This window comes from Camelus ferus, chromosome 20 (genome assembly GCF_009834535.1).
Source record: "Camelus ferus isolate YT-003-E chromosome 20, BCGSAC_Cfer_1.0, whole genome shotgun sequence".
NCBI classification, from domain to species: domain Eukaryota; kingdom Metazoa; phylum Chordata; class Mammalia; order Artiodactyla; family Camelidae; genus Camelus; species Camelus ferus.
Window position 1 is genome coordinate 27,679,965 of NC_045715.1, and position 25,831 is coordinate 27,705,795.

Below are 25,831 nucleotides of genomic sequence, written 5' to 3' on the forward strand. Positions count from 1 at the left end.
TATTTGAGCTAAAGGGCCTGGCGCGTCTAGAAGGCGCCTGCGTATTCCTTCACCAGGGGTGGAATCTAATCAGGAAAGTGGGCGTGGCTTCGGGGGACGCCTGCGCGGTGCTCCTTCAACTGGGGGTGGGGCGAGCCCAGAGCTCGGGCTAGGGGGCGTGGTCTTGGAAGCGCCTGCGCAGAGGCAGTTGGAGGGAGGCCTGATTCCCCTTTGTTCGGGTTCGCCATTTTGCGAGGCAGCGGCTGTGGCGGCGGCAGCGGCGGCTGGAGCCTCTGATTGGGTTTCGGGGTCCGGTACTGGAGCCAATCAGCGCGGGCAGCGAACCGGGGGAGCGAGGCACGGTGAGTGTGAGGAGCCAATATCCAGCGGCCCAGAGCCGGCCCCAGGGCCCCGATTGGCGGGTCTCGCTGACCACTCAGGAGAGGCCCAGGCTCCCGTCGAGCCCGGGGAGTCGAGCTGAGCCTAGCCGAGTGGGGTGGCCAGCGTCCTCGGCCCGGAGCCTGCGAGCGCCCGGGGGCACTCCCGACCGAGGCCTGCAGGGGGCCGCCCCGCGCGGTGATGGCGTTCTCGGGAGCAGGCATTTCGGGGTCCAGACCCTTGCAGAGTGCTGGAGCCAGTTGGGGATGTGTCCCCGTCCCCCTGACCCTTAGGCTCAGGTTCTCAGGCCCCAGGCCTGGGGGTGGTGGGCTTGCCTCGCTTGAAGGCCCCTATGCTCAGGTATACACACAAGCGGTCCCAGGGCCTCGGCGGTTTCCTCCTGGTCGTTCCGGCCTGACGTTTAAGCCCGCCCTTGAACTCAACACGCTCTGGCCCTCGGGACAGGAAGTCTCCCCCTGCAGGGCCCGCGTACCCCACCCCTCCATGAGCGGGTCTGCAAGCCCCTGCGTTGAGAGGGAGGCCTGGGGAAGATGCGCGCCGCGGCCGTAGGGCCCCGCTTCGGCGCGGAGAGGAGCCCGGGCTGCCCCCGCCTCAGTGCTCTGCGGGCCCGCCCTTGCAGGCCCCCGGATCGGGGGAGGGGGTCCGTTAGTGCGCCTACTCGGGCCGCGCTGCGCCCCTCCTCCCAGCACGTTTGGCCCAGGTCTCCGGCCCGGCGCCGTTACCACCCCCTTTTGGCTCGTCATTTCCTCTCCTCCCCACCCCGATCTCGGGGCAGAGGCGCACACCTCCGTCTTGGAGCCCAACCAAGCGGTCTCCCTTTCTTCCCCAAGCTGTAAGGCCTGTCCATTCGGTGTCTGGAACTTTCACTGTTAGAAGATTGAGAGCCCTGTGCGTTCCTTTTCCCCGAGGCTGCACAACTTGTTTCTGTATCATTAGTCTTATCTGTTGCTCATCTTGTGAACTCTTCCTCCCCTGGGAATGTACAGTGCTTTTTCTTTCACCTTTGTGTGTCACTTTGAATGTGTCAGACACCACTAATTAGCTCAGTCCACAACATTTTTTTCGTTTGTTTTTTAGTATGTTGACGTTTTCTCAGTAGATACTTACAAATACTTAACAGTCTTACTAGGTTTTTGTTAGAGTGAGAGGAAATCTTCATTGACAACCAAGTATCGAACAGTTGGTATGCACCAGGCATCCATCTAAGTGCTGGGAAGAGAGTGGATAGAGAGGTCGATAAGAACCTACCTAGCCTGGTGGAAATTGACAGGTGAACAAGTAATTGGTACCTCCCGATTAGGTTAACTAGCTGATGTATAAGCTACCAACAGCCTTGGTGGAAAGCTCAACATTGCCACACTTTTGATTGGCTTTGAAGGATGATGGGATTTCTTGGGACAAGAAAAGAGCGTTGCTCTCATGTGCAGAAGCACCAAACTGCCTTGCGTTTGAAGAGTAAGAGAGCGTAGGGCAGTGGGCAGTGGTGAGAGTTTAGGCTGGAAAGCCCAGTTGGTAGAAACACTTGTCTATCTTGCTAAGGAATTTTTTTGGAAGCAGTAATTTTGTGGAGATTCAGATAGGAGAAATCTAGAAGTACTTTTTTTCCTCCTAAAATTGGAAAAATAAGTTTCTGACTTACGAGGTTCTGCTCCACAATAACAGCTGACTCTGGCAGAAGAAAGGGAGATTTTTCTCCTGGGACTTTAAAAGCTATTTTTACTCATGTGAAACGCCTAGTGCAGCAGTCCCTGCTATGTAGAGTAGGTCTTTAGTATGTGGTGCCTGTTTTTATAATCGCATTTATTAAGGTTATACAACTGTTAGGCTTCAGAAAACTAGTCCAGAGCTCTTTGCATTAGTAAAACTTTGGGGACAGTTTTTGTTTTCACTTTGAGGGGTGAACTTTTTCATTGTTTAAATCATTTTTTAAATTCTTATAATTCTTAAAATACCTACATCAATAGATGGGGCACCGTGGCTTCGATTTTTTAAAAAACATTTACATTTGCCTTTAGGCTAGATAAATACCTTGGTACTTAAAAATGGGTATATCTAGTAACTTTAAAACCAGTAAACATTTTTGCTAGACTTCTTTCTAAAAGACAGTAATAGCCTGGTCACTTTTTTTGCCAAACCCCTCTAGAGCTTCCACCTGTCTGCAGAACCTCTTTGCCTGGAATTTTGAGAGACAATAGTCTGGGCCTTTAGCTTTCTCTTGACATGTGGCCTTTTAGTCAGCTTTCATAAGAGGAAATTTTCATGTCCTTGTTTTTGTGATCTTCCTTCGTTTGGAGTATTCCATTCCTTCCCACATCATCACATATATAAATCCTTCTCAAGCTTAAGACCAAGTCAGATGCCACATTTTTCTAAAGCCTTGTCTATCCCCAGTTGGAAGAAATCTCTATTCTCCAAACTCCCATATTTGTTTCTCTCGTAGGGTTTCAGTGTAGATTTTTACTCCTTTGCTAAACTTAAAGACTGTTTGAAGTTGCGATCTTCATCAGAGTTTTTTTCCTTTTGTTTCTGAAACCTTCAGAACAACGCGTGACAAGTGGTACATCATTAGTGGAGATTAAGGAGCAAATTAGGAACCCTAATCCTTTTGGACCATGGGGCAGCTGGACAGCCCTTTGTTCTCTAGTTTTTTTCCAAACACAGATCAGGACCTGTTTGTTGTGAAATCAGTTTAGTGGGTCAGTGCTGATAATTTTTTACAAATAGAATAGAAAATATCACAGTGCATCTTAAACTTACAAAGATAAGTTATACTTACAAAGATAAGTATTTATGAAACTTCTGTTTGTTACTTTTTTAGTGTGTTGCATGAGCATTTGTGATACGAAATGTGTTTCTCACTGTGAATTGTCAAAAAAGTTTGAAAGCTACTGTTAATGCTACAGTCTTCACCTGGTAGTGATTGTCAAATACAGTACTCCTGAAGGGCTTTTCACGTGCTTATGGTTGAGTTTCTAGAAATTTTAGCTTTAAAAGTTTGGGTCCATGTAGAATGGGTTCCTGAGTAGTTAGCTGCATTTTAGGTTTAGCACCTTGAAGTGGGGAGGAAGAAAAGTTCGTGCTAACCAGAGTAAACACATTTTCTCTCCTTGAGGAAAAAAACATTCAAAACTTTGGATTAGGAGCAAGAGCCAGAGACAGACTAAATCTGGCTGACTTAATTTTGTTAGAATCTTGGGCAGAGAAACACTTGAGGAAAGACGGTGTCAAATTATATTGCCATTCCGCTGAGAACACTCAATTGCAGCCTTCCCCGTTAGCAGTCTCAGTATCATGCTCCAAGCAGGGTCATTCCCTCATTAATATGGCAGAGAATTGCTGTTAGACTTGAAGCTGCTTCTGTTTTTACCCTTCAAAGTATAGTGGATTTAACTGTTTTTAAATTGTAGCATTTGTATTACCAGGGTAAGCTGGTTAAAATCTGCATGACATTTTATTAGTTGTTTCCCTGCACTTCCAGTAAGATTAAATTTCTGGAAATTAGCTGTAAATGAAAAGATTTCATACAGGAAGGGGATTTGGGGGGGGTGGAGTGTCAAAATACAGAGGATATTCCTTCCTGATTCTTATTTTTTAAAATCAACTCTGTTGAGATATAGTTTAGACACAAAGGATAATCATTTGAAGTGTACGTGTTGAATTTTGACAAATTTATACACCCATGCAACCACCACCACAATGAAAATATAAAACATTTTATCACCCTAGAAAGTTCCTGATGGTCTGACCCTGTCAACTTCTCATTTTGCCCTCTCCCCCCCTTTTCCATTTCCAAGGAACCACTGATCTGCTTTCTGTCTCTAGATTACTATTGCCTTCTCAGGGTTTCATATAAATGAAATCATACCACTCTTTTTTGTACTATGACCTTAATTTTTAATTTTTTTAGTTTAGAAACATAAATGTGTGTGTTGCAGCTAGAGAAAAGATAGAGTTTAGGGAAGACCATTCACTTCCCTGGCAGAGCCACTTAGTCTGGCTGAAAATCTGTTTTTCTGAACTGTTCCCACAATCTCTCAGGAGCGAACTCAGTCAGCCAGTTCAGAAGAGACTGGTATAAAAACCAGAAAGCCAGTTTGTCAGTATGCAGTGAGAAATAACTATCAGGTTTACTTGTGTTGATGATCGTATCTGCTCCCTGTTGGCTAATCTTTTTTTTTTTTTAACATTTTTTATTGATTTATAATCATTTTACAATGTTGTGTCAAATTCCAGTGTTCAGCACAATTTTTCAGTTATTCATGGACATATACACACTCATTGTCACATTTTTTTTCTCTGTGAGTTATCATAACATTTTGTGTATATTTCCCCTGTTGGCTCATCTTTGTGTAAATCCAAGTTATAGCAAAATGTTTGCTTGGTGAGCATTTTGTTAGAGCAAGGGTAGTGAGTTGGAGAGCCATATGGCCACAGGCCATCATGCTGTGATGGCATAGTCATCCTGTCACTTGTTTATGGCTCTTATACTTTTACATCGCATACCAATTTGGCTATGAGTAATAGGCTCAATTTTTATTAGATTTTCCTCTCAACATTTTAGTATAAAAATTTGCAAACATACAGTAAAGTTGAAAGGGTTTTACAATAAACACCCATATACCCTTCATCTAGAGTCTCCCATTAATGTTGTACTGTACTTGCCTTTTCAGATATCTCTCCATCCATTCATCTGTCGATAACACTTCTTCCTAAATATTTGGACATGCACTTGAATATATTTTGACTTCTTCACACCACATTGAGACACTTTACAAGTTACTCATCTCATTTGTGGATTTGTGTAGAGCGGTGCACTGCTTTGCTGCTGTGATGTGTGGTTCATGTAGCTCATATAATTTTATTGTTTAATTTTTAGAATTTATGAAGACCTAGAGAAAAATTGGAGGAAAGATTTATCTACATTTTGTTTATACCTGTACTTCCCCCATGTTTCCAAGGAGAATTACATACGATTTTAAGTTTTTGAATTCAAGTCTTTATTCAAAGTTCTCAAATATCACTTCAATTTTATCTGATTGTGCCCAAAAAGGAGTTTTCAGCTGTTAAAGTGTATGAGAAGAGTAAATTTGGGTGTTGACTGTATATTTAATGATATTAAGGACTTGTTAATTTTTTAAGTTTGAAAGAATTATAGAGACACAATATCAGTGTGATAAAGTGATAAAGGCAAAAGAATCTTTTCTCTTTAGAGGTAGATGCTGTAGTATTTGTGGGGCTTGGGGATAATAAATTGCCTGGCATTTGCTTCAGAGAAATCCTGGGGTGGGTAAAAGTGGATGAGATTATGTGAAGTGAGACCATCTGTTGAAAATTGTTGAAGCTGGGTGTTGGCTGTGGGTGTTCATTATATTGTCCTCACTGTTTTGGTATATATTTGAAATTTTCCATAATAAAAGTTAAAATTATACAAGAAAGGGTAGGGTATTATTAGGTATTCAGATTCAAGGCTGGGAAAAACTTAAAAATTCTTTCTAGAGAAAATCATAGCTGTAATATGGCATGTAAACTTTTTTTCCATGTCTAGTCTATAAATAGCATTTTTGCCATTAGTATAATTCCTTTTTATTTTTTGCTCTGGATTAAAACACAAACTCCTAAACCTTCACTGGGGCTTTCTTAATACTACTTAATGGAGATTTTAATAAGCAAAATGTTTGACTTCGGATCTGGGTAATTATTTACTAAGTAATAAACCCTGAAGTTTTATGTATGACAAATGTGTGGTACAAATTACAGAAACTTTATTTTCAAAAGTACATGTGCAGACCTGAAAATCAGTGTTAAATAGGCTCTGTAACAGTGATATTGTAGCTTAATGAGAATTTCTAAGGTGCAGGTGTTTCTCTAGTAGTGTTGAAGCTTAAGGTTGCTCTTAAGAAATGACTAAGAACATTTTTTTAAATGTGTTAAATAGCATTATGGTATTGTTACTGGGATTGTGCCATGTAATCCTAGTTAAAAATGATATTGAATATAAACATTTCCCACTTCTCTTTTCTTGCAAATAAAGCACAGCAGTAAGTTATCAAGGTTAAGCATTGGTAAGGACTTTATTAACAATCTCATTTTACTTTTATTTTCCTACCTTTCAATAGGAGTGCATCTTGAAGTCTTCGAGGATCTCCAGAGTGAAACTCCCTGTGGACAGGACTCTGACTTAAAGGGACCATGGAACAATACACAGCGAACAGCAATAGTTCAACAGAGCAGATTGTTGTGCAGGCTGGACAGATTCAGCAGCAGGTATGGAAGTAAAACAGCTTTAAGCATCACAGCAACAGAGCTAATAGCACTGCTTAGTTGTGGAATTATTTGAGAGGTTCCAGACCTTCTAAGTAATGGGTCTGGTGATTTGTGTTGAAGTGCTTTTTGAAGATTGAATTTGTTGTGATTTCTGTCCTGTTTGGAACTCTGTATCCACTCTATGACCACTTACAGTTTGGAGCCTGGTTTAATAGCAGATTGCCCCCTTTACTAAAATTCAAAACACCTAGTCTGTTTTCACATGGAACTTTGGAATTTTTAGTTTTTCTAGAATCAATTTGGTTGCTTCTCTTACTGATTAAGCTAGCTTATGGTCTTTGGCCACAGTAGACAAACCATGGTAGCTTCTAAGAAATACACTGTTCTTTGATTTGATCTGTCACAGTGCTTGTTCTGAAAAGCTCTAGTTTAACATGAAGATAATATTTAGATAGCTGCACTTACAGATAAGCACATATTAGAAAGGAATTCCCCGCTGCTGTTTTATTCCTAATTAAGATAGGTTGCTTTCTTGAATTTATACACAGATTACATTTTCTGATGCTTTGTACCTGGCTTTATTTTAGTAAAATTTCACTTGTTTTTCTTCCCTCGAAGAAGTTTATTATGCATTGATTTGACTTTAGGCCAAGATTGAGAATGTTTTATTTCCAAAATGGAACTTAGATAATACAGTAAAACAGTTTTTCTATTAACTATTAACTAATAGTTAGTAGGGAGGGCAAAGGACGGTAGAAAAGGGGGTCCACAAAGGACGCTCCATTCACATCAGTGCCCTGGTGGGTGAATTCTTGTCCTCTCAGAGCTTGCTATTAGGCGATATAGAAATAAGGTTCAATCTGTGAAAACATTTCTTCTAAGGTAGTTAGTCCAATTGAGTAGGAGTAATCCTAGTTTGGGGCCATAAGAACAGTAACCTCATGAAGGTGATTTTGGCTCATAGTGATTGCTTCCTTCCTTTTTGGTGATTGCATTTAAGTTCCAGAAATTCTTCATTGTAGCTTCTCAGCTGCAAAAACCTGATTAACTTTTTTGTTCTTGTGAACTCATTTGAGGAAATGAAAAGAGCATTAAAATAACTACAAGCAGAAGGATCAAATACCTATTTTTGGAGGGAAGGACTGTGTTAAAATTTTTTGTTTTAATGATCATGGCAGCTATTTTGATGTTTCTGAGTCATAGAAGTGTTTTGAATTCCATTCTGTGGGTCAGAGGGCTAATATCTTTAATCCTGCCACTTTCAACAAAACAGCTTCTGTATAGGGAGTTTGTATAGTTTGAAAGTCCTGTGTAGGGTGGGGCTATTGAAAGAAGATCCTCCCTCTCCCACAAGAGGTAAGGTGATCTCATGTCTTGAACTATACATTTCCTTCCTGACACATTTCAAGCTCTTCCTGTTCCTGTTCTCAGCAGCAGGGTGGTGTCACTGCTGTCCAGTTGCAGACTGAGGCCCAGGTGGCATCCGCCTCAGGCCAGCAAGTCCAGACCCTCCAGGTAGTGGTGCCCTCTCTGATTCTCTGTAAGCACTGCATGAACTTCTCCTCCCCTCATGTCTGGTGCTGTCTGTGGTAGGATCTTAAAGGAGGGATGGCAAAGTCAGTTGCATGTCTTTGATGCTGCTAACTTGTCTTTGAGGCTTATAAGATGCCAGTTTCCTAAGTCATGTAGTGACTCCAGTATCAATCTTCTCAAAACTGCCATTTGGCTAGTGTGTTTCTTTTGGGATGCCTGGGAAAGAATCAGTATAAGTGACAGGAAGAAATTCTTACAAGTGGCATTGGAACCTGTTTAGAGCTCAGACTCTAGTCAGATAGTGTGGTAAATTTTCTTGAATTTGTGTTTATAATAGTGAAGAAGAGATGAGAATACATACGTATCTACTAGGCTAGATTGTGCTGTATTTTTATTCAAAGGACAACTCAGCTGTAAATAATGTTTATACTTGACAAGATTTAGCTAATCACTGAATCTTGTTAATCTCTTAACTGCTATCTTTTCACTACCTTTCCTGGGGAAATCATGACCTGTCTTATTAGATCTGCAAAGATTGCCCCATAGCTCTTGGTTGGACGGAGATGGCATATGCTTTCTACAGGTCTTAGGTGTTACAACCACTATAAGAATTCCTGTTTAAACAGTGCAGTTCCCTAACATGTATGGCCAAGTTAAATAAATTAGGGTTATATTTTAGCTAGTTCCAGAGTAGAAGCATAAGTCTTCTCTGTGTTTATAGATTACTTTAACTAAATGAACATATTTTTGAGAAATTAGCAAGATTGGAGTGCCCTGCCTTTTTTCCTCCATTGGATGGAAGTGATTCAAAGTAGGACCTAGAATGTAGAACTGGCATCTCATTTTATTATTAATACTGCTTGGCAAGCATCCTGCAGTTAACTACCCCTTATTATACTCATTTCACTTCACCCTTCCAGCCCCACCCCCAATCCTGCTGCCCATGGTGTTTGATGATGATACACAGCCAATTCTGAACATAAATTAAGCTAAAAGAAGCTGAGCTTGTAGGTACTCCCAGACTGTATTCAAATCTCAGAGTTCAACAGCTTGTTACTCGTGTTTTTCATGCTTGCTTCATCTTATTGACATAAAGCAGTCTTGTCATTAACCACTTGTGGAATGGGAATGTAACATGCTCTTAACTGGATGGCTTCTTGTCTGATGCATGTGTCCTTGTAATCCTTTATATATTCTAAAAACAATGGGCTCCTTGGAGTCTCAAATGGTTTATCATGTGCATACATAGCGTATCAGTGAGGGGAGAAGTTAAGATGATGGATAGCCAGAAAATTATTAATAGTTGTACTATAAAACTTGTGTTTCTTACTTACACAGATTTTATTCAAAGAAATAGAAGCACTTTATGGAAATAATGGAAACTTTTTCTTTAGGGCCCTGATTATTTTGGAGAATTTTAAATAACTTCTTTCAGTTAGCCACACAATAAATTTTCTAGAAAATCTTTCCTGATAGAGCATATGCAAGCATTAGTGTAGCAAAGGGAATTTGATTTGGGATGAGGAAGTGAGAGAAGGAGAAAGCATGAGAGTATCAGATTATAAAGTCCTTGAATAGTAAAGTGGAACTTCTCACTGAACAGTTTAACAAAACATAGAATTTAAGTGTTCCTGAAGATTCTGATGTGCTGGTGCTGGTAAAAGAGGGATCCTTAATATTTAATCGACTCATCTAGGACAGATTGATCTTTTAGGTAATTACTGTTATTTGAATGTACTTTCACTGACATTAAGAATGAATATTTCAGATACACAAATTTTTTTTGCCCTGTTCCAGATAATTCTTCAAAACAAAGATAGAATCTGAAAATGAAAGTTTTGGGCTTTTTTTAGCTATTCTATTGAACAGTCCAGTTCACTTCTAAAGTAGCTTGTTTTTTTGTTTGTTTGGTGGGTGGTTGGTTGGTGTTTTTGTTTTGTTTTTTTGTTGGTTTTTTTTTGGCTTTTCAGAATGCATTCAGTTAGCTAGATATTTTTATACTGGGACTCAAGATGTTACAGAGCACTTAAAATGCCCTGGCTTCTGGAGTAGTCCATTTGCTTTTTGGATCTTGGAAGTTGGGAGGTTTTTGGTACATTGAAAATGCTCTGTGTAATTTTCACATTTGTTAAAGGTAAAATAATTTTGCAGATATTGCAGGGTCCAGTGTGAGAAATTCCACCACAGAGACTGCAAACTGACCAGCAATATTTCTAGGCATTTTTACTAGTGGGCTCCTTATACAAAGGACTAGAATTCTCAGTGAGGTAAAAAAAGGGTAAAAGGTGTATGTTTCAAATATGATTGAGAGACTGTAGAGAAGAAGGTTATTCCACATAAACTTCTAGAGCTGCTTGCTACCTAACCTGCAGTCATTGCTAGGTACAATTTGATTTATTCCTTCCAAGTTACTTAGAATTTGCACCCAACCACCATTAGCCCTCCCCCTCATTGCCTCCTCTCCAGCCTTCACTAGAGACCATTCCTGGCTGTTGGTCTAAAAAGGCAAACATCCTTGATGTTTATTAAATATTTCTCATAGGTTTAGCCCGTATTTGATGATAAATGCCTTATATCTATTGAGGCTTCCCAAAGACCCTGGGCATACTCCTTTATATCTGATCTTACAGTACTCAACTTGGCATTTAGTCACAGATACTGTATTTTTGAAGAAGATAACTTGAGGATGAGGACTTGAGACTATATTCTTAGTGTCTTTCCTACCTTTTCCCCCTCTAGCAGGAAGCAGACTACAGACTAGTTCCAGTGATTGTCTTTTGGTAAAAACCATTTTGTTTCTTGTGTTATTTCATTGTTCTCATTGTATTTCAGGTCCAGGGGCAGCCATTGATGGTACAAGTCAGTGGAGGCCAATTAATCACATCAACTGGCCAACCCATCATGGTCCAGGCTGTTCCCGGTGGACAAGGTCAAACCATCATGCAAGTACCTGTATCTGGGACACAGGGTTTGCAGCAGGTGAGCGATAGTTTTAAAAAAAAAAAGTTGAGACAAAATATCAGGATGGAAGCTTTAAAAAACAGGTTGTTACAAACTGAAAATTGATATGGCATTTAATTGCTTCCTACCCTTTGTTCACATTTAGTCAATTTCCCTCCTTTGTAGTGTCAGTGGTATAAAGCAGAGCTATACAGAAATGGACATTTCTGCTAAGAACTAAGATATTAGACATAATCTTGAATAAAGAATATAAAAAGAGACTCTAGTTTGTAAAAGTAATTCACTGATGTGACCTTTGTTGGCACTTCTGGGCACTGGGGGAGAAAATTTACATTCTGCTTTGGAGATTTTTGTTTTGGATCAGAAATGTTACCCTTTTTATTTCCTTCCATGTAATATATAACTTGTTATCTAGCAAGTGAAGAAGAAGGAAATACTTCAGTCCAAACCCATCGCACACACCTCAAGCTGTACTTAGAGCAAAATTTATAACCTTAAATATTTTAAAAGAACTGAAAATAAATGAATGGTATTTCTCTTAAGAAGTTAGGAAAAGAACAAAATGAGCAAAAGGTAAATTAAAATTAATGAAGTAGGAAACTAACAAGAGTGTAGAAAGGTAAATAAAAGCTGATTCTTTAAACAGACTGATAAAGTAGTTAGATAAATCCACTGAAAAGACTTGATTCAGAAACGGCAAACAAAAGTAGACAGGGCACACAACTCTGGCATCAAATTTTAAAATTAGAGGGATTTTTATCTTGGCAAGAATTTAAAACAGTGATTTTATCCAGTGCTAGAGTGGGTGTGAAGAAAATGAAACACTCATTATTGTTAGTAATCTTTCTAAATCACTTTGGAAAGATATCTTACTCTTAAATCCAGAAACTTTTTGATCTACCTGTCACACTTCTGAGAAACTTCTATGAGAAGAAAAGCATCAATATGTAGGGGAAAATGTGCAAAGGCACTTACTGCAGCATTGTACTTAAAAACATACACACACACACACACACACACAAAACATACAAAGAAAACCTGTAGCCTGAATGTTAATAAGGATTTTAAAAATGGTCGAATACAGCATACTGTATTCATATATGGAGTATTATGTCCTTTTTGTTGAAAAGAATGAATTGTTGACTTGGAGGAGGGGTTAATATTGAAGTATTCTTAGTGAAAAATGATTTGCAAAGAAATATATACTTGTCATCTTACCTTTGTAATTAATAGCCATATCCCATTGAGTGTATATATTTATGAACTTTTTACCAAAGTTTTCTAGAACTATTTATATCTTGTTTTAACGGTTACAATGATCACATTAATGTCTTAGTTTTGCTGGAGGAATGTGTAATATCAGTCAAAAAATTGAGCCATGATTACACTGCTCGATAAATCAAACTTAATTTTTGCATATTCCCTTTGTAGGTCTATGCACACCTTTCAGGCATAATTGTACCATGCATATAGTTTTCATTGTTGTGTGTTTGGTGTTTTTGTTTGTTTTGTTTTGCTTTTTTAAAAATTTCTCTTATTTCCGGATGATTTTCTTACCATGTTTAATTCCCTCATAATAGTCAACTTGGTGAATCAGAATTTCTCACTTATAAAGTGTATTTAGGGATTTTTTTTACTTTACTTTTGTGAGTTTGTTTTTTCTTTTATAGGTAAGATACTAAAATGTATTTGAATTTTATAGCTTTATTTTTTCAGTTGAATTAAATCTTACTGTAATTTCTTTGTAGTAGGGGAATTGGTTGAGCAAAAGGTAAGATCATTTTTATAGCTATTGGCATATTTTTGTCAGGATAGAGTTGCAGTTAGGATTAAAAATAGTTTCCACGTTTCTCCATGCATAAATGTATGAGCCTTTAAGTATATTTTTAGTGTATGTACTTTCCTCAGTTTCACAGTGCAATTTCATTTCTGTCCTTCCTCTCATTGCCTGCTTTCCAACCCCCTGTTGCCACGCCTTCTTCTCTCCTGTTGAGTAGAAACTGTAATAGAGTTCTAGGAACAGTGGACTAAGTGCAGTGACCTGGCTTTGATTCTCAGGTCTACCAGTAAACAAACTTTCTGATCTTGGCCAAGTCATTTGATTGTCAGTTTTCTCATTCGGAAATGCAGTTTATATCAGGTGATTTCTAGGGTTCATTCCAGCTCTACATTCTGTGATTTTTATGGTAGTTTTTCGGGAGGGCCTTTAAAAGACATTGGAAGGGTTATTTTATTCCCCTCCCTCCAAGCAGGACTGTAAGCAATCAAACCATATTGGAAAAATTATTTTCTGTTAATGTTATATAATATGGCTCTAAGTGAGATTCCATAGCCACCCTTAGAATGCTTAAAATTTAAATCCATTTTTATTAGAGGCGGCTTTGGTGTTTTTTGAATGACCATATCTTTTAGGAGAGTACTTAACTCTTTTGGGACTGCATCTTCTATTTTAGAATTCCAGTGAAACCTGTGCTCTCTTTTTAGATTAAGATCCCTGGCTTGATACAGACAAAATAGTGAGTCAAGAAAAGATGTAAGAATATTGGAAATTGGTATATAACCCCAAAAGTATAAAGTATTAGTGAAGAAATTGTTTAAGAATGATATTGAAAAAGAAAATCGATCCCTTTTGACACATACTGTGTCAAAAAATACTAGCTAGATAGGTTACAGATCTAAATGTAGAAAAGCAAACTTGCAAACTTTTATATTCTCTTTACAGGAACATTTTCTTTATGATGTAGGATAGAGAAGGATTTCTTAAAGACAAAAAAATTAATTTGAGTACTTTAAAAAAGTTTATATACATCAAAATATAAAATAAAGGTAAAAGATGAGGTGCAGATTTGGAGAAGATATTTTTTAACATATAACTGGGTTTTTATCCAGAGTACATTAACATTTTTATATAGATATGAAAACGATTCAATAGAAAAATGGGCAAAGAATATGAATAGATGGAAGAGGAGACCCTGTTGACAGATGTTCCTTGCTATTCCAAAATTCAGAGAGAAATAGATTGAGATAACTGGATAGATTTCTTTACTTGTTTGTTTATTTACCAACACTTTCTAAGTCCTAACTATGTACTAAGTACAGTTGGCCCCCCATAACCACAGGTTTCACATCTGCAGGTATGGAGGTCCACCTGTAAGGGACTTGAGCATGCAGGGATTTTGGTATCTGCCAGTTGGGGGCGGGGTCCTGGAACCAGTCTCCATGGATACCAAGTGATGACTATTTGGGGAAAGTAGTTAAGACCTAGGCAGAGGATTCTAGGAAGGTGGCAGAGTGGGATATACCAGGAATCTGCCCCCCCCCCCCCACACACACACACACAACGATTGCACTGGCAGAATCTGTCTGATTTAGCTATTTGGGAACTCTGGAGTCTACTGAAGGCTTGCAGCTTCCAGGGGACAGCTTAGATGGTAAACTGAGGTTAAGTTCAGTAATTTTCAGCTTTTAGCTTAGCACAGTAATAGGTACCCAGTTCCCTGGTAGACAGCTGTGCAAGGTTTCAGAAGCAGCTTACACACAGCTTGTAGGAACCAGGGTATAAACAAAATAAGACCCTTTTCTCTAAATATCAGGGATTGCTGGTTGCTGCTTCTGATTACAGAGGTACAGAGAGGAAGACATCATTTTTGTTACACCTACCCTCATTTGCTATGAGCCCTCCCACTCCAGCTAAAGTGACCTTTAGGGGATTTAAAAGGTAGTGCCCTTCCCTGCCCTTCATTTTCTTTTTTCTCCTTTTGAGAGCTAGACATTAGACTCTAGGGCATTCAAAAGCAATTGCATATTTTCAAAAAAGTGATTGCACATGCCCAAGAAAGGCACAAGCTCTGAAAAGACCTTAAGTTTATGCCTCAGGCTGGTTTTTGGCATAGAGACAGCCTACAACAATAACCAAAAAATCCCAGCAAACCCTGGGGAAAGGGGAGAATCTGATTTCCACAGTTAACTACATTATTTGACTCAAATTCTAGTTTTCAACAAAAAATTGCAAGGCACACAAACAGGAAAGTATGGCTCATTCAAAGGAATAAAATAATCAGTGACTGTCCTAAAGATGCTCAAAGAACTAAAAGAAGATGTGGGAAAAGTCAAAGAAGCAATCAATGTATGAACAAAATGGAAGTATCAGTAAAGAGATAGAAGACCTTAAAAGAAACAAACTAAAGGGAAATTTTAGAGCTGAAAAGTATAGTAACTGAAATGAAAATTTTACTACAAGGATTTAAAGGCAGATTTGAGCAGACAGAAGAAAGAATTGGCGAACTTGAAGATAGGACAATGGAAATGATTGAATCCGAGGAACAGAAAGAAAAAAAGATTGAAGAAAGTGGACAGAGCCTAAGGATCCTGTGGGATACTATCAAGTGGATCAACATATGCATTATGGGAGTTCCAGCCAGAGAAGAGAAAGAGAGGGGCAGAGAATATTTGAAGAAATAATGGTTGAAAATGTCCCAAATGTGATTAAAGACATGAATTGAAAAAAGGTACAATATGGTACCAATAATATGAGATTTATAAACATGTAAAATAGTACCATATATTTTATGGATATACATGTGTAAAATATGCTCTATAAGGATGATCACCAGTTTCAGGATAGAGATTACCTTTTAGACGGGAATGTTAAAAGAAATGAAGCAAATGTAGCAGAATGTTAATTTGTTAAATCTGAATGTTGACTGCAGGGGTGTCTGATGTGATAGTCTCAACTTTTCTGTATGTTTAAAGATTTTTCTATATACATATTTGTAGAATCACAGTTGGAAAAATTGGAAATGATTTTTTTTTTCAACATTTTATTACAGAAAACTTCAAACATCAGACAAAAACAAAGAGGATGGTATGGCAAATCCTCATCACTCAGTTTAATACATAATCAGTCTTCTAGTTTGATCTGTATTCCCCTGCTCTCTCAGAAATTGTTTTGAATATATATACTACCATCCATCAATGAAAAAAACACTTCAGGATGCATTTTTAAATGAACATGCTTTCAGAGGTATATAACCATGCCAGCACTATCATCCTTTTAAAAACTGATATTGATTACTTAATATCCAGTATCCAGACAATGGTCAGAATTCCCCCATTGTTTCATAAATGGAAAACAGGTTATCTCTAATTCATAATAGAGAGCAGAACAGGACTTCTTTTGCCTCTTCAGAGCATTTCCTGTCTTCCAGAGGAATTTGGGTAACTACCACTCTGGGACCAAAGGAAAGCAAGTGTCAGCAGGGTGCTAACCTTTGTGTTCTCTTCTGCAGATACAGTTGGTCCCACCTGGACAGATCCAGATCCAGGGTGGGCAGGCTGTGCAGGTACAGGGCCAGCAGGGCCAGACCCAGCAGATCATCATCCAGCAGCCCCAGACAGCTGTCACTGCTGGCCAGACTCAGGTAATTCCACCACCTCTCCACTGTGTCAACACAGGAGCATGGCTGATTTGGAAGGGTCAGACAGGCAAGTCGAATATTTCACATGTAATAGAAATGGGGAAGGAAACCATCCCCCCCCCAAATTTTTTTTTCTTAAAAAGTGAATAGATGGTCCTTTTCTTTGTTGTGTTTTTGGAATCTATTAAATTGTGTCATGATTAATTTCCTACAGACACAGCAGCAGATTGCTGTCCAGGGCCAGCAAGTGGCCCAGACTGCTGAAGGGCAGACCATCGTCTATCAGCCAGTTAATGCAGATGGCACCATTCTCCAGCAAGGTAAGTGTGCCCGTCACTTCTGTGGGACTTCTAGGGGCATCCTTTTCATCTTGAGCAAATGACTGGTTTAGAAATTTTGTGGTGACCTGTACAGCATATTTTTAAACAACAACAACAAAGCTTTCCTCTAAGTCTCCATTGATTGTTAGTTCCTTGTCACCAATATGTGACCAGTGTTGATTCTATTTGTGAGAGACCTACAGTGGTTGTTAAAAGATAACCACTAGGACCCTAGGGATTATGTAAGCTTTAATCCTATTGGGGATGAAATGTTTCTAAATGGAAATATGGAGTTTCTTTAGTGGTAGAAAAATACATCGTAAGTCAGGTTGGCATTTAATTGCTGTTTCTGCTTATGTTTTTTCTTTTTTGCTGGGTCACTTTATTACTAATTTATTCCAAGAAGACTTATATGCCCACTGCGTGTGCGGCACTTTACTAAGAAGAGTTTTCTCAAAGAGCCTCTAGTCTAGTAGGTGAGACATGCTTGTGAACAAATAAACACAGTGCAGAGCCCTTATTAGAGGTGTGTTCTGGGAATAGATGGTGTGTAAATTAAGAGGTGAAATCTGTTTGACTTGGGAAGAGAATGGACTTCAGAGAGGAGGAGGTGACTCAAACTGAGCTAAAGAGCTTTTGGAAGCATTTTTCAAATATTTAAATCTAGAGATGACATCTCAGATTCTACAACTAAAGGTTTGACTTGTGATTAAAATTTGGGAGTGTACAAGATCCAGCGAGTGCTCTCCTAGAACTCAGGAGAGGACTGAACTGGCATGAGCCCTGGCAGGAGCTCAGAGGACGGTGAACAAATCCTCAAGTGCTGTTCTTGATAGTTTGGGGACTTGGAATTTAAGTTTTAGTCCTGCACCTGGCTGACTCACTGTCAATGTAGGGTAAACAAATTTAAGTTTATAAAACCCTCATCCTGAAGCAGATAATTTATGTACATAAGAACAGTGGATATAGCTGAAGTCAGACTGACCCATACAAAGAGCAGCCTCCAAACTTTTTGGTCCCCTGTCAAAACCTATTATTGGAATATCCGAGGAAGTATCCATTTCAAAGATTATTCAGAACTGGAACCTGGATAGTTAATAGAGTATCTAAGATTGTGATTACTTGTATTATATACAGCAAAGCAGACAGAGAATGGAAGGGTGCTTTTCCTCCCTTTGCTGTTGGATGTTTTTCTAGGGTGAATAAGTGTGTGCCAGATAGAAGAGGGGCTAACTGTGTTCCCTTCTCTCTGTGTACCTGTTTTTTGTTTGTTTTATGTTTTATTTTCTTAAAGTTACAGTCCCTGTTTCAGGCATGATCACCATCCCCGCAGCAAGTTTGGCAGGAGCACAGATTGTTCAGACAGGAGCCAACACCAACACAACCAGCAGTGGGCAAGGGACTGTCACTGTGACACTACCAGTGGCAGGCAATGTGGTCAATTCAGGAGGGATGGTCATGGTAAGAAGACTGATTCTTCGTCTCACTCTTCACGTCTATGATGTGTTTTTCCATGTATCTCTTTGAAAATTTCTTGAAGTTGCAGTTTGATGTCTCTCATAACGCTGACCTCTTGGGTTGAGATTAACCCCGAGACACTTACAGAGATCTACTTCTACAGTGAATACTGCAGTGAGCCGTGGTTCACTCTGAGCGCCTCCCATGTGCTGGAGAATGTTCTAGTAGCTAGAGATATAGCAGAAGATAAAGAGATGTAAATGTATGCTTTTATGTAATCTTACTCAGAATTCAGATAAGGGAGGGAGAGACTACCACTCATCTTTGGGAAATGGAAAGTATATTACACACAAGTGGCTGAAACAAGAAGTGAGTTCAAAATTAGAAAGCTTGTAATCAATATAGAGAAACCAAAAAATGTGTGAGGTAAATATATTGGCAAGACAGGGAAGGAGAGTTGGGTGATGCGAGTGAAAGCTAAATTCTCACATGTCAACATAGGCTGTCATTATACAGTGCCTAAGATGGATAAATTAAGAATGAGTCGGAGAAACCTGCTCCGAGGTGCAGGAAGCTACCAGAAGAAACAATACAGCCATTGAGTTGTTATAGTTGGGAAGGGAATGGGGCTCAGGAGCCTGTTACTTGTTTCCTCATACATTTAGTACAGTGTTTTATTTTTGTTTCTGAAATGGAAAATATGGATTGGATTATATCGTAAGTTAACTATTTGATTAAATTACTCATATAACTTAAAAGCATTTAATAGTGCTTGGTCAATCTGAACCTACATACGTGCTGTTTTCATTGTGCTCTTTTATTGCTTTATTACTGTCCATGACCACTAGATGGCAACAGACCTTCCCAGAACATGGAGCCATAGGTGGACAAAAATTTGGACATGATTGTGTCATTTCTCGGTGTGGCTCCTGGCCCCCTATGACAGAATCATCTGGAGTGTTTGTTTAAAATGCAGGCCTTGGTGTAAATGTTCTCCAGGAATCTGCATTTCACTTAGTGCACTAAAAAGCTATTCTCTGTAGCACTTAGAAGAAAATTAATAGGGACCAAGAAACTTTTCTGTGTTCGTATTCATGCCACTATTTAATAAGCTCTGATTTTCTCTTCACTCAGATGGTACCTGGTGCTGGCTCTGTGCCTGCTATCCAAAGAATCCCTCTCCCTGGAGCAGAGATGCTCGAAGAAGAGCCTCTCTATGTGAATGCCAAACAGTACCACCGTATACTTAAGAGGAGGCAAGCCCGGGCTAAATTAGAGGCAGAAGGGAAAATTCCAAAGGAAAGAAGGGTATGTATAACATTGGGAAGGCTATAGGAAGAGAATAGCAGGGTTCTACTTTTGAAGTTACCCTTTATGTGGTTGGTTGGTTGGTTTCCTTGCGTACCTTCCAAACACTGAAGTTAGGTAGCTGTTACATTTTGTGAAAGTTAGCATTTGTTATTGCTATATGCAGCTGCAACTACAGAAACAACAACAAAACCTGTGGCCTAAATAGGGTTTTTTTTTTCTTACATAAAAGAGGTCCAGAGATTTGGGCTGGTAGCACATTTCTAGTCTTCAAGACCCATTGTCTTCCTGTCTTAGCGTCCTAATATTCTTAGTATACTACCCATTGTCCAAGATGACTGTTTGGGCTTCAGCCTAGGAGCAAAGGGAACAGGAAAGGCACTCTTTCAAGGAAACATTCAAGAAGTTCCACACTTCTCATTAGCCAGAATTTATATACATGGCCACACTGAAGCCTGCAAATAAGGTTAGGAAATGTAGTTAGTTTTACTGAGGAGACACTAAAATTTGGTTTGTTACTAAAGCAAAGGAGAGGGTACATATTGGGAGGTAGATAGTGATTTCTGCTACATCTTTGGCAAATCTTTTTAGTTATTACTCATTTGGCAGTTCCATTCTTATGATAGTTATGTATGGTTAGCTGCTATTTGTGTTTTCTCCAAAGCTTTCTTCATAACACAAGGTCATAATTGCCCCTGGTGGCTTTGATCACACTTTTGAGGATGAGATTTGTGCAATGGATAACTATGCTGATTTCAGCTAGTGTCTCTTGTTTTAGAAATACCTACATGAGTCTCGGCACCGTCATGCCATGGCACGGAAGCGTGGTGAAGGTGGACGATTTTTCTCTCCAAAGGAAAAAGATAGTCCCCATATGCAGGTAAGAAAATTAATACTTCTATTCTTCTCTTTATTGTTTTGTATTTTCTTGGATGGAAGCCTTCACAGTGTCCTCTTGATATTTTCACACTAGGGACTAACCAGTCTCTAAAGTGGATACAACATTGTGTCTTAGATTCCTTTTCATCTTTTCAGAATTAACGTCCAGTGGCCTTTTTTCTAGTTATCACTATCAATTTCTTGAAATTCTCACTTTTCTTAATTTTCAAAGAACAAGTTTGTTTCTTAGTGTCCTAGTACCAGCAGAAGCTAACCCTTAACTGCTGTGTGCCAGCCGTTAGGTTTAAGCATTTTCATAAGCATTTTTTTTTTCAGTGAATCTTTATAACAACCTCAAGCCGCATGAGGTAAGAATTGTAGTTTCCATTTTACCTTTGAATCTAAGATTTAGAGAGGTTAAGTAGTTCAGTTAAACTGTTTAATAAATTGATGCAGCTGAAATTCAGACCCAAGCAGTGTAAATTCCAGTACTTAACTCTGTAACCACACCGGTTCTTGCATCTGATTCTACTTATCGTATCTCACTGGTATTTCTGAGTCAATATATCCAAAACAGAACTCTTGGTTTTTATTTTTTCTTGCCTAAACCAGACACAAGTGACATGTCCATTCACCCAGTTATTAAAGCTAGAATTGTCCAATTCTTGAAGTCCTTGGTCTTAACTCTAAAATATAATCTGAATCAGTTTACTTTTTTCCCTCCCAACTGCAGTCCATCTGGTCTAATCATCTCTTCTTTTGCTTCAATTAATACATCTGCCTCATCTCCCCTCCTCCCCTCTTGTGCCGCTCTACTTCATTCTCCACATCTTAGTGTGATCTTTCTAAATGTCATATCACATCACCATCCTGCTTTAACCCCTTTCACTCTCACCCTTTTCCATTTGATTTGCACTCAGACTAAAATCCAAAGTGCTTATTACCATGGCCAGCAAGGCCCTGCAGGGTCTTAGCTCCTGCCCACCTCTGGCTTTATTTCCTCCTGCTCCTTGGTCTCTGTGCTCTTACTGTACTGTTCATTGATCTGTTTCCTGCCATGGGACCTTGGTCTTTAAAATAGCCAATCTGTAGAGCTTTTCATGCCATCTTTTTGCATGGCTATCTCTTACTTATCTTTCAGGTCTTGGTTTAAATCTGAGAGGCCATATCCAGACTGGGTCTCTTCTACCCCATTATTTTCTCACATCTTCCTTTTCTTTTGAGTGTAATGACCTCATTGTTTTATTTGTGTGATCATGTGGTAGTTGCCTCCTTCCCTAGACTATAAGCTGTACAGAGAGTAGAGGATTGTTGTTTCCCATTGTATTTATTGGATTTAGTATAATGCCCATTCAAGAGCAAGCACTCGGTAAATGTTGAATTGATGGGTCCCTCCCATTTACTGATACTTTATTCTGTATGCCCATCACATCCCACATGCACTACTGTCAAATCAGTCTTTGTAAGAAAGTGCTTTCTTAACAATGTCAGTCCCCTGCTCAAGGATGCATGCTAGTTTTTAATTTCTTTCTGCAGCAGATCTCAAACTATTTCTATAACTTACTTAACGTCTTTTAGCCTCACTTTGTCCACCTGTAAGTGAGATGCTGTTGATACTTGACAGGAATGTTGTGGGGATTTCATACAGTAAGCCATGTTAGGCACCTGTGTAGCACAGTGCCTCGTGCACAGTGAGAGCTCAGTAAATGCTGGTTATTGTTCTTGCATGTTGATCAAGACCCAGCCTCCCGTCCTCCTACCTGCAGAAATGTTTCAGCTTTTTCTTGGATCATGCCAACTGAGGCTTCAGAACTTTAGTGTGGAGGAACTGAAGGTGGTTATTGCGGAATGTTGCAAAAAATCCCAAGGACAGCCTTGTCTTAACCTTATAGGTTTTAAGTAAGAGGCAGGCAGTAGACAGAGTTTAGTGGAAAGAAGATTAAATGAGAGCCAAAGATTTCTTGTTGGGCTTCTGACTAACTTGATTCTAGTCCAGGTAGATCACTTTACCCATCCAGGCTTCAGGTTTATCTACAAAATGAGTGCCTAAAATAATGTAAATAAATTAGTGTCCTTTCCAGCCCTGCCGAGTGCTCAATATTTAAATATGACAAGAAAATAATGATATAAAAGTACAGCCTGACATAGTTTCTCTGGGTCTTTTTCTTAGCCGCCTAAGGACTCTTAATCCTTAAAGGTAGGGAACAACATAGGTACTTAGGAAAAGAGATATATTCTTGACCCTTGAGTGTTCAGTAATGAAGTGCCAGGCCAGACTTGGAGTCGTTTTAAGAACAAGGTTTATTGTCTCCTTTCCTAATGGAGCTGCATTTTAATCCATATATGCAGACTTAGATGCATTATAAACCTTTGGGTTTCTGAGCAAAGTTTGTTTATTCCCTTTGTGATAAGTAGTGAGAACCATGAGTTCCCAGTTGGCTTTTGCAAAAGACTTTAATCATTATTATGCTTTCTTTGTAGGATCCAAATCAAGCAGATGAAGAGGCAATGACACAGATCATCCGAGTGTCCTAACCCCAGGCCATGTGATGGAGCTTATCAAGGTCACGTTCCTCACACTGCTTCCCACTGTTCCAAGGAAATGGATCAGCTCTTCCGATGGGACACTGATGATCACATTCTGCCCTTTTCTACAGGACAGAAACCACTTAGTTTTTAATAAGTGGCTCAGTATTATAATTGCAGCGATGTCTGGCAAATTGAAGTTGCAAGCCTTTGTCTCACCCTTTTCAGTCAGGACCTATTTCAGACTGTTGATGATATTGACATTTCATGAGTTGGGATGACGCAAGGGACCCATGCCAGCCCGGCAGTATCACACAAAGCACTTAGTTGACTGGTGATGACAGCCAGCCATCTCAGCAGAGAACAACCTTCTCGACCTAAACTGCAATCAGGGAAGCCACAGCCAACTCCTTCCCATGGATTCTAAACAGCACCCATCCCTCTGACGGGGATCTCAGGCTGACTAATGGACACTTAGTATTCAGAGATGGCTTCCAGGAAGGGAAGCTCCATCTCATGATATGGAAACAATAAATTCTCTGAGTTACATGCATCTAATCTGTGGTAATAATAAGAATCTCTACCCAGATGATAGGTTGGTAGTTTTGGACTCCAGCCAAGAAAAAGCTAACTGGGGGAATGATGAAAGAGCACTAAAGCACTAAAAATACAAATTGCTGGATCTCTTAGCTTTGACAAGTTGTGGTCTGCTTGTCTATGTTGACACGTCACCTGGAACATAGTTCTTGCTGTGGCTACTTTGAAGACAATTCAGAGGGTATTGGACCTTGAAACTGCCTTTCCTACGTAGAGATCAAAATTATACAACAGCTTCTTTGCTGAAGTGCTGAGGACATTTGTAGTAACTCCTAAACAGAGCCAAACCAGAGCTTTTCAGTCATAGGCTTTGTGACAGCATGTGAGGAATGGAAGGGTTGGTATGTGTTTCAGTCTAGAGGAACAAAGAGAGTAGTATATACACCCACGTGTTGTCATATAACATGATTCGCCAGTGGATGGATGCCTGGATGGATCATTAAGATGAAGAGAATAATGTACATTACATTCATACTGTAACTTTTTAACAAGCATGGAAAGGGAGAAGTCTGAGGTTTGGTCCTTGACAATTTATGGAAAGCACTGTTCAGTCAAGCTGTCCTGGAGATATTCTGGGTCATCTACTAGAGCTTGATGTTGGCTTCACTCCTGCTGTGCTTTGTGCTGGCCCCAGAGAGCGAACATTCTCATTCTTCCCATGGCAGCTGATTCTTTGGTGCCAGTTTCCGTTTGTGTGCCCTTTTCTCTGTAGGCCTTGTGCAGAGAGGTTTTCACATGCTGGGGATAAACTGCAGACTGGAAAGAGATTCCTGCAGGGTCAGGAACTGGGCCACAGCTTCCAGAATGGGTTGTGCCTCAGAAATCTATTTCTGTTCTAGATGTGGTACCCTGGGAGAACTAAGATAATTCAGAAGAGTTGCTGCCTTCCCTGGAAACAAACAAGGAAAACCTAATTCTTTTGAAGAACATGTGGGTTTGATTTAAATACCAAGAGAAGAGATTGGCTCTTTCTTTGATTTCACTCTAGCTGTATTAAGAGGGAAAAGAAATTAAACCCTGTAAAGAAGACATCACAAAGGGAAATCATTGTAATGGTAGAAATAGAGGTACAGAGCTATGCAAAGAAAGCAGGAAGTGAAGTGTCTCCCTAGTCCCTTGACTCTAGTCATCTGTCCTGACTTCTAGATGTCAGGAGGGGCTGACCCTTTGGTAGGCTCACTAGAAACTCCTGGCTGGTTATGTGAGTTTCGGGTGTTAACCTTATTTGGTTTTTCAGAGGATAGATTACTAAAAACAATGAGTTTACATCCCTTGGTTTGTTTAGGAATCTTTAAGATGCTGAGTTCAGAAAGAAATTCCTCAGACCTAATTTCTAGTACTTAAGCTAACAACAGTTCTAAAATATTTATTTGTCTGTATGTTTGTACATAGTACCAACCTCATATCGTTGCAGATTTCTTTTTTCCATGAGTTTGAGTTTGGTTTTATTTGAAACGAAGTTTTCAGTTGTCATTTTGTCATTGCATTTCAGGTAGCTCATGGCCCTTTTATTGTGGTCATTTTAGCACATAATAACCCACAAAGGGGTTGAGGTTTGGATTTTTTTGTTACCAGTTCTTTTATTCATTTGTCCTTGTGACTAGTGACGACTTCATATATGCAAAAAGAGTGTATGGGTGTGTGAATAATTGGTTTAATACATAGTTATTTCACTTCTTGAGTGGTTTTTTGTTTTTGTTTTTGGTTTTTTTTGCAGGATAATTGTATATATTTTAATTGCACTGATACATTGAACATGTCAGTGTCTATACCACTGGACCAACAGCATTTTTCTGGCTAGTAGGTGCCTGATAATAATGTCTTGATTTTCCTTTGGGACTCAACTCTGTAGAAGGTTCTTTTCCCCCCAGCAGTAGTGGGGAGCACAGGCAATTGATCATTGATGTCATTTCAATTGTTATTTTTTTAAATAAATAAATTTATAAAAATGCTAAAAAGTGTCTTGAATATTGAGGAGTCTGCATTCCCTGGGTTCTATGTTGTGTTTATAGTGTTGATATTTTGAGCTCTATAGACAGACATGAGCTCTGTGGAGTGTGTCAAGACTAGGAGTGTCCAGCCTCTTGGTTGTGTGTATCCCCTTGATCTCTTTTCCTTCACTTTTGGCCCTCTCTCCCTCCTGAGGAGGTATTTCCTGTCGCCTGTGGTTTTACCGTTTAAGTATTAATC

General features: G+C 39.4%; 1 protein-coding gene across 7 annotated transcripts; it reads left to right on the forward strand.

Moving 5' to 3' along the window:
* The first annotated feature begins 178 nt into the window (after positions 1-178).
* NFYA (nuclear transcription factor Y subunit alpha) lies at positions 179-25,599 on the forward strand. 7 transcript variants are annotated; one of them, XM_006190632.2, is made up of 10 exons: positions 179-341; positions 6,495-6,642; positions 8,074-8,160; positions 11,008-11,154; positions 16,425-16,556; positions 16,768-16,873; positions 18,186-18,334; positions 19,466-19,639; positions 20,418-20,519; positions 23,000-25,599. In XM_006190632.2, exons 2-10 carry the CDS (start codon positions 6,568-6,570, stop codon positions 23,051-23,053), a joined length of 1,026 nt encoding a protein of 341 aa, XP_006190694.1. In that variant the 5' UTR covers positions 179-341; positions 6,495-6,567; the 3' UTR covers positions 23,054-25,599. The 7 variants fall into 7 exon arrangements, with proteins under 7 accessions (XP_006190694.1, XP_032318915.1, XP_032318916.1 ...); XM_032463024.1 differs by having other exon boundaries at positions 180-341; positions 8,074-8,157; positions 18,168-18,334; XM_032463025.1 differs by having other exon boundaries at positions 180-341; positions 8,077-8,157; positions 18,168-18,334.
* Positions 25,600-25,831: the final 232 nt, after the last annotated feature.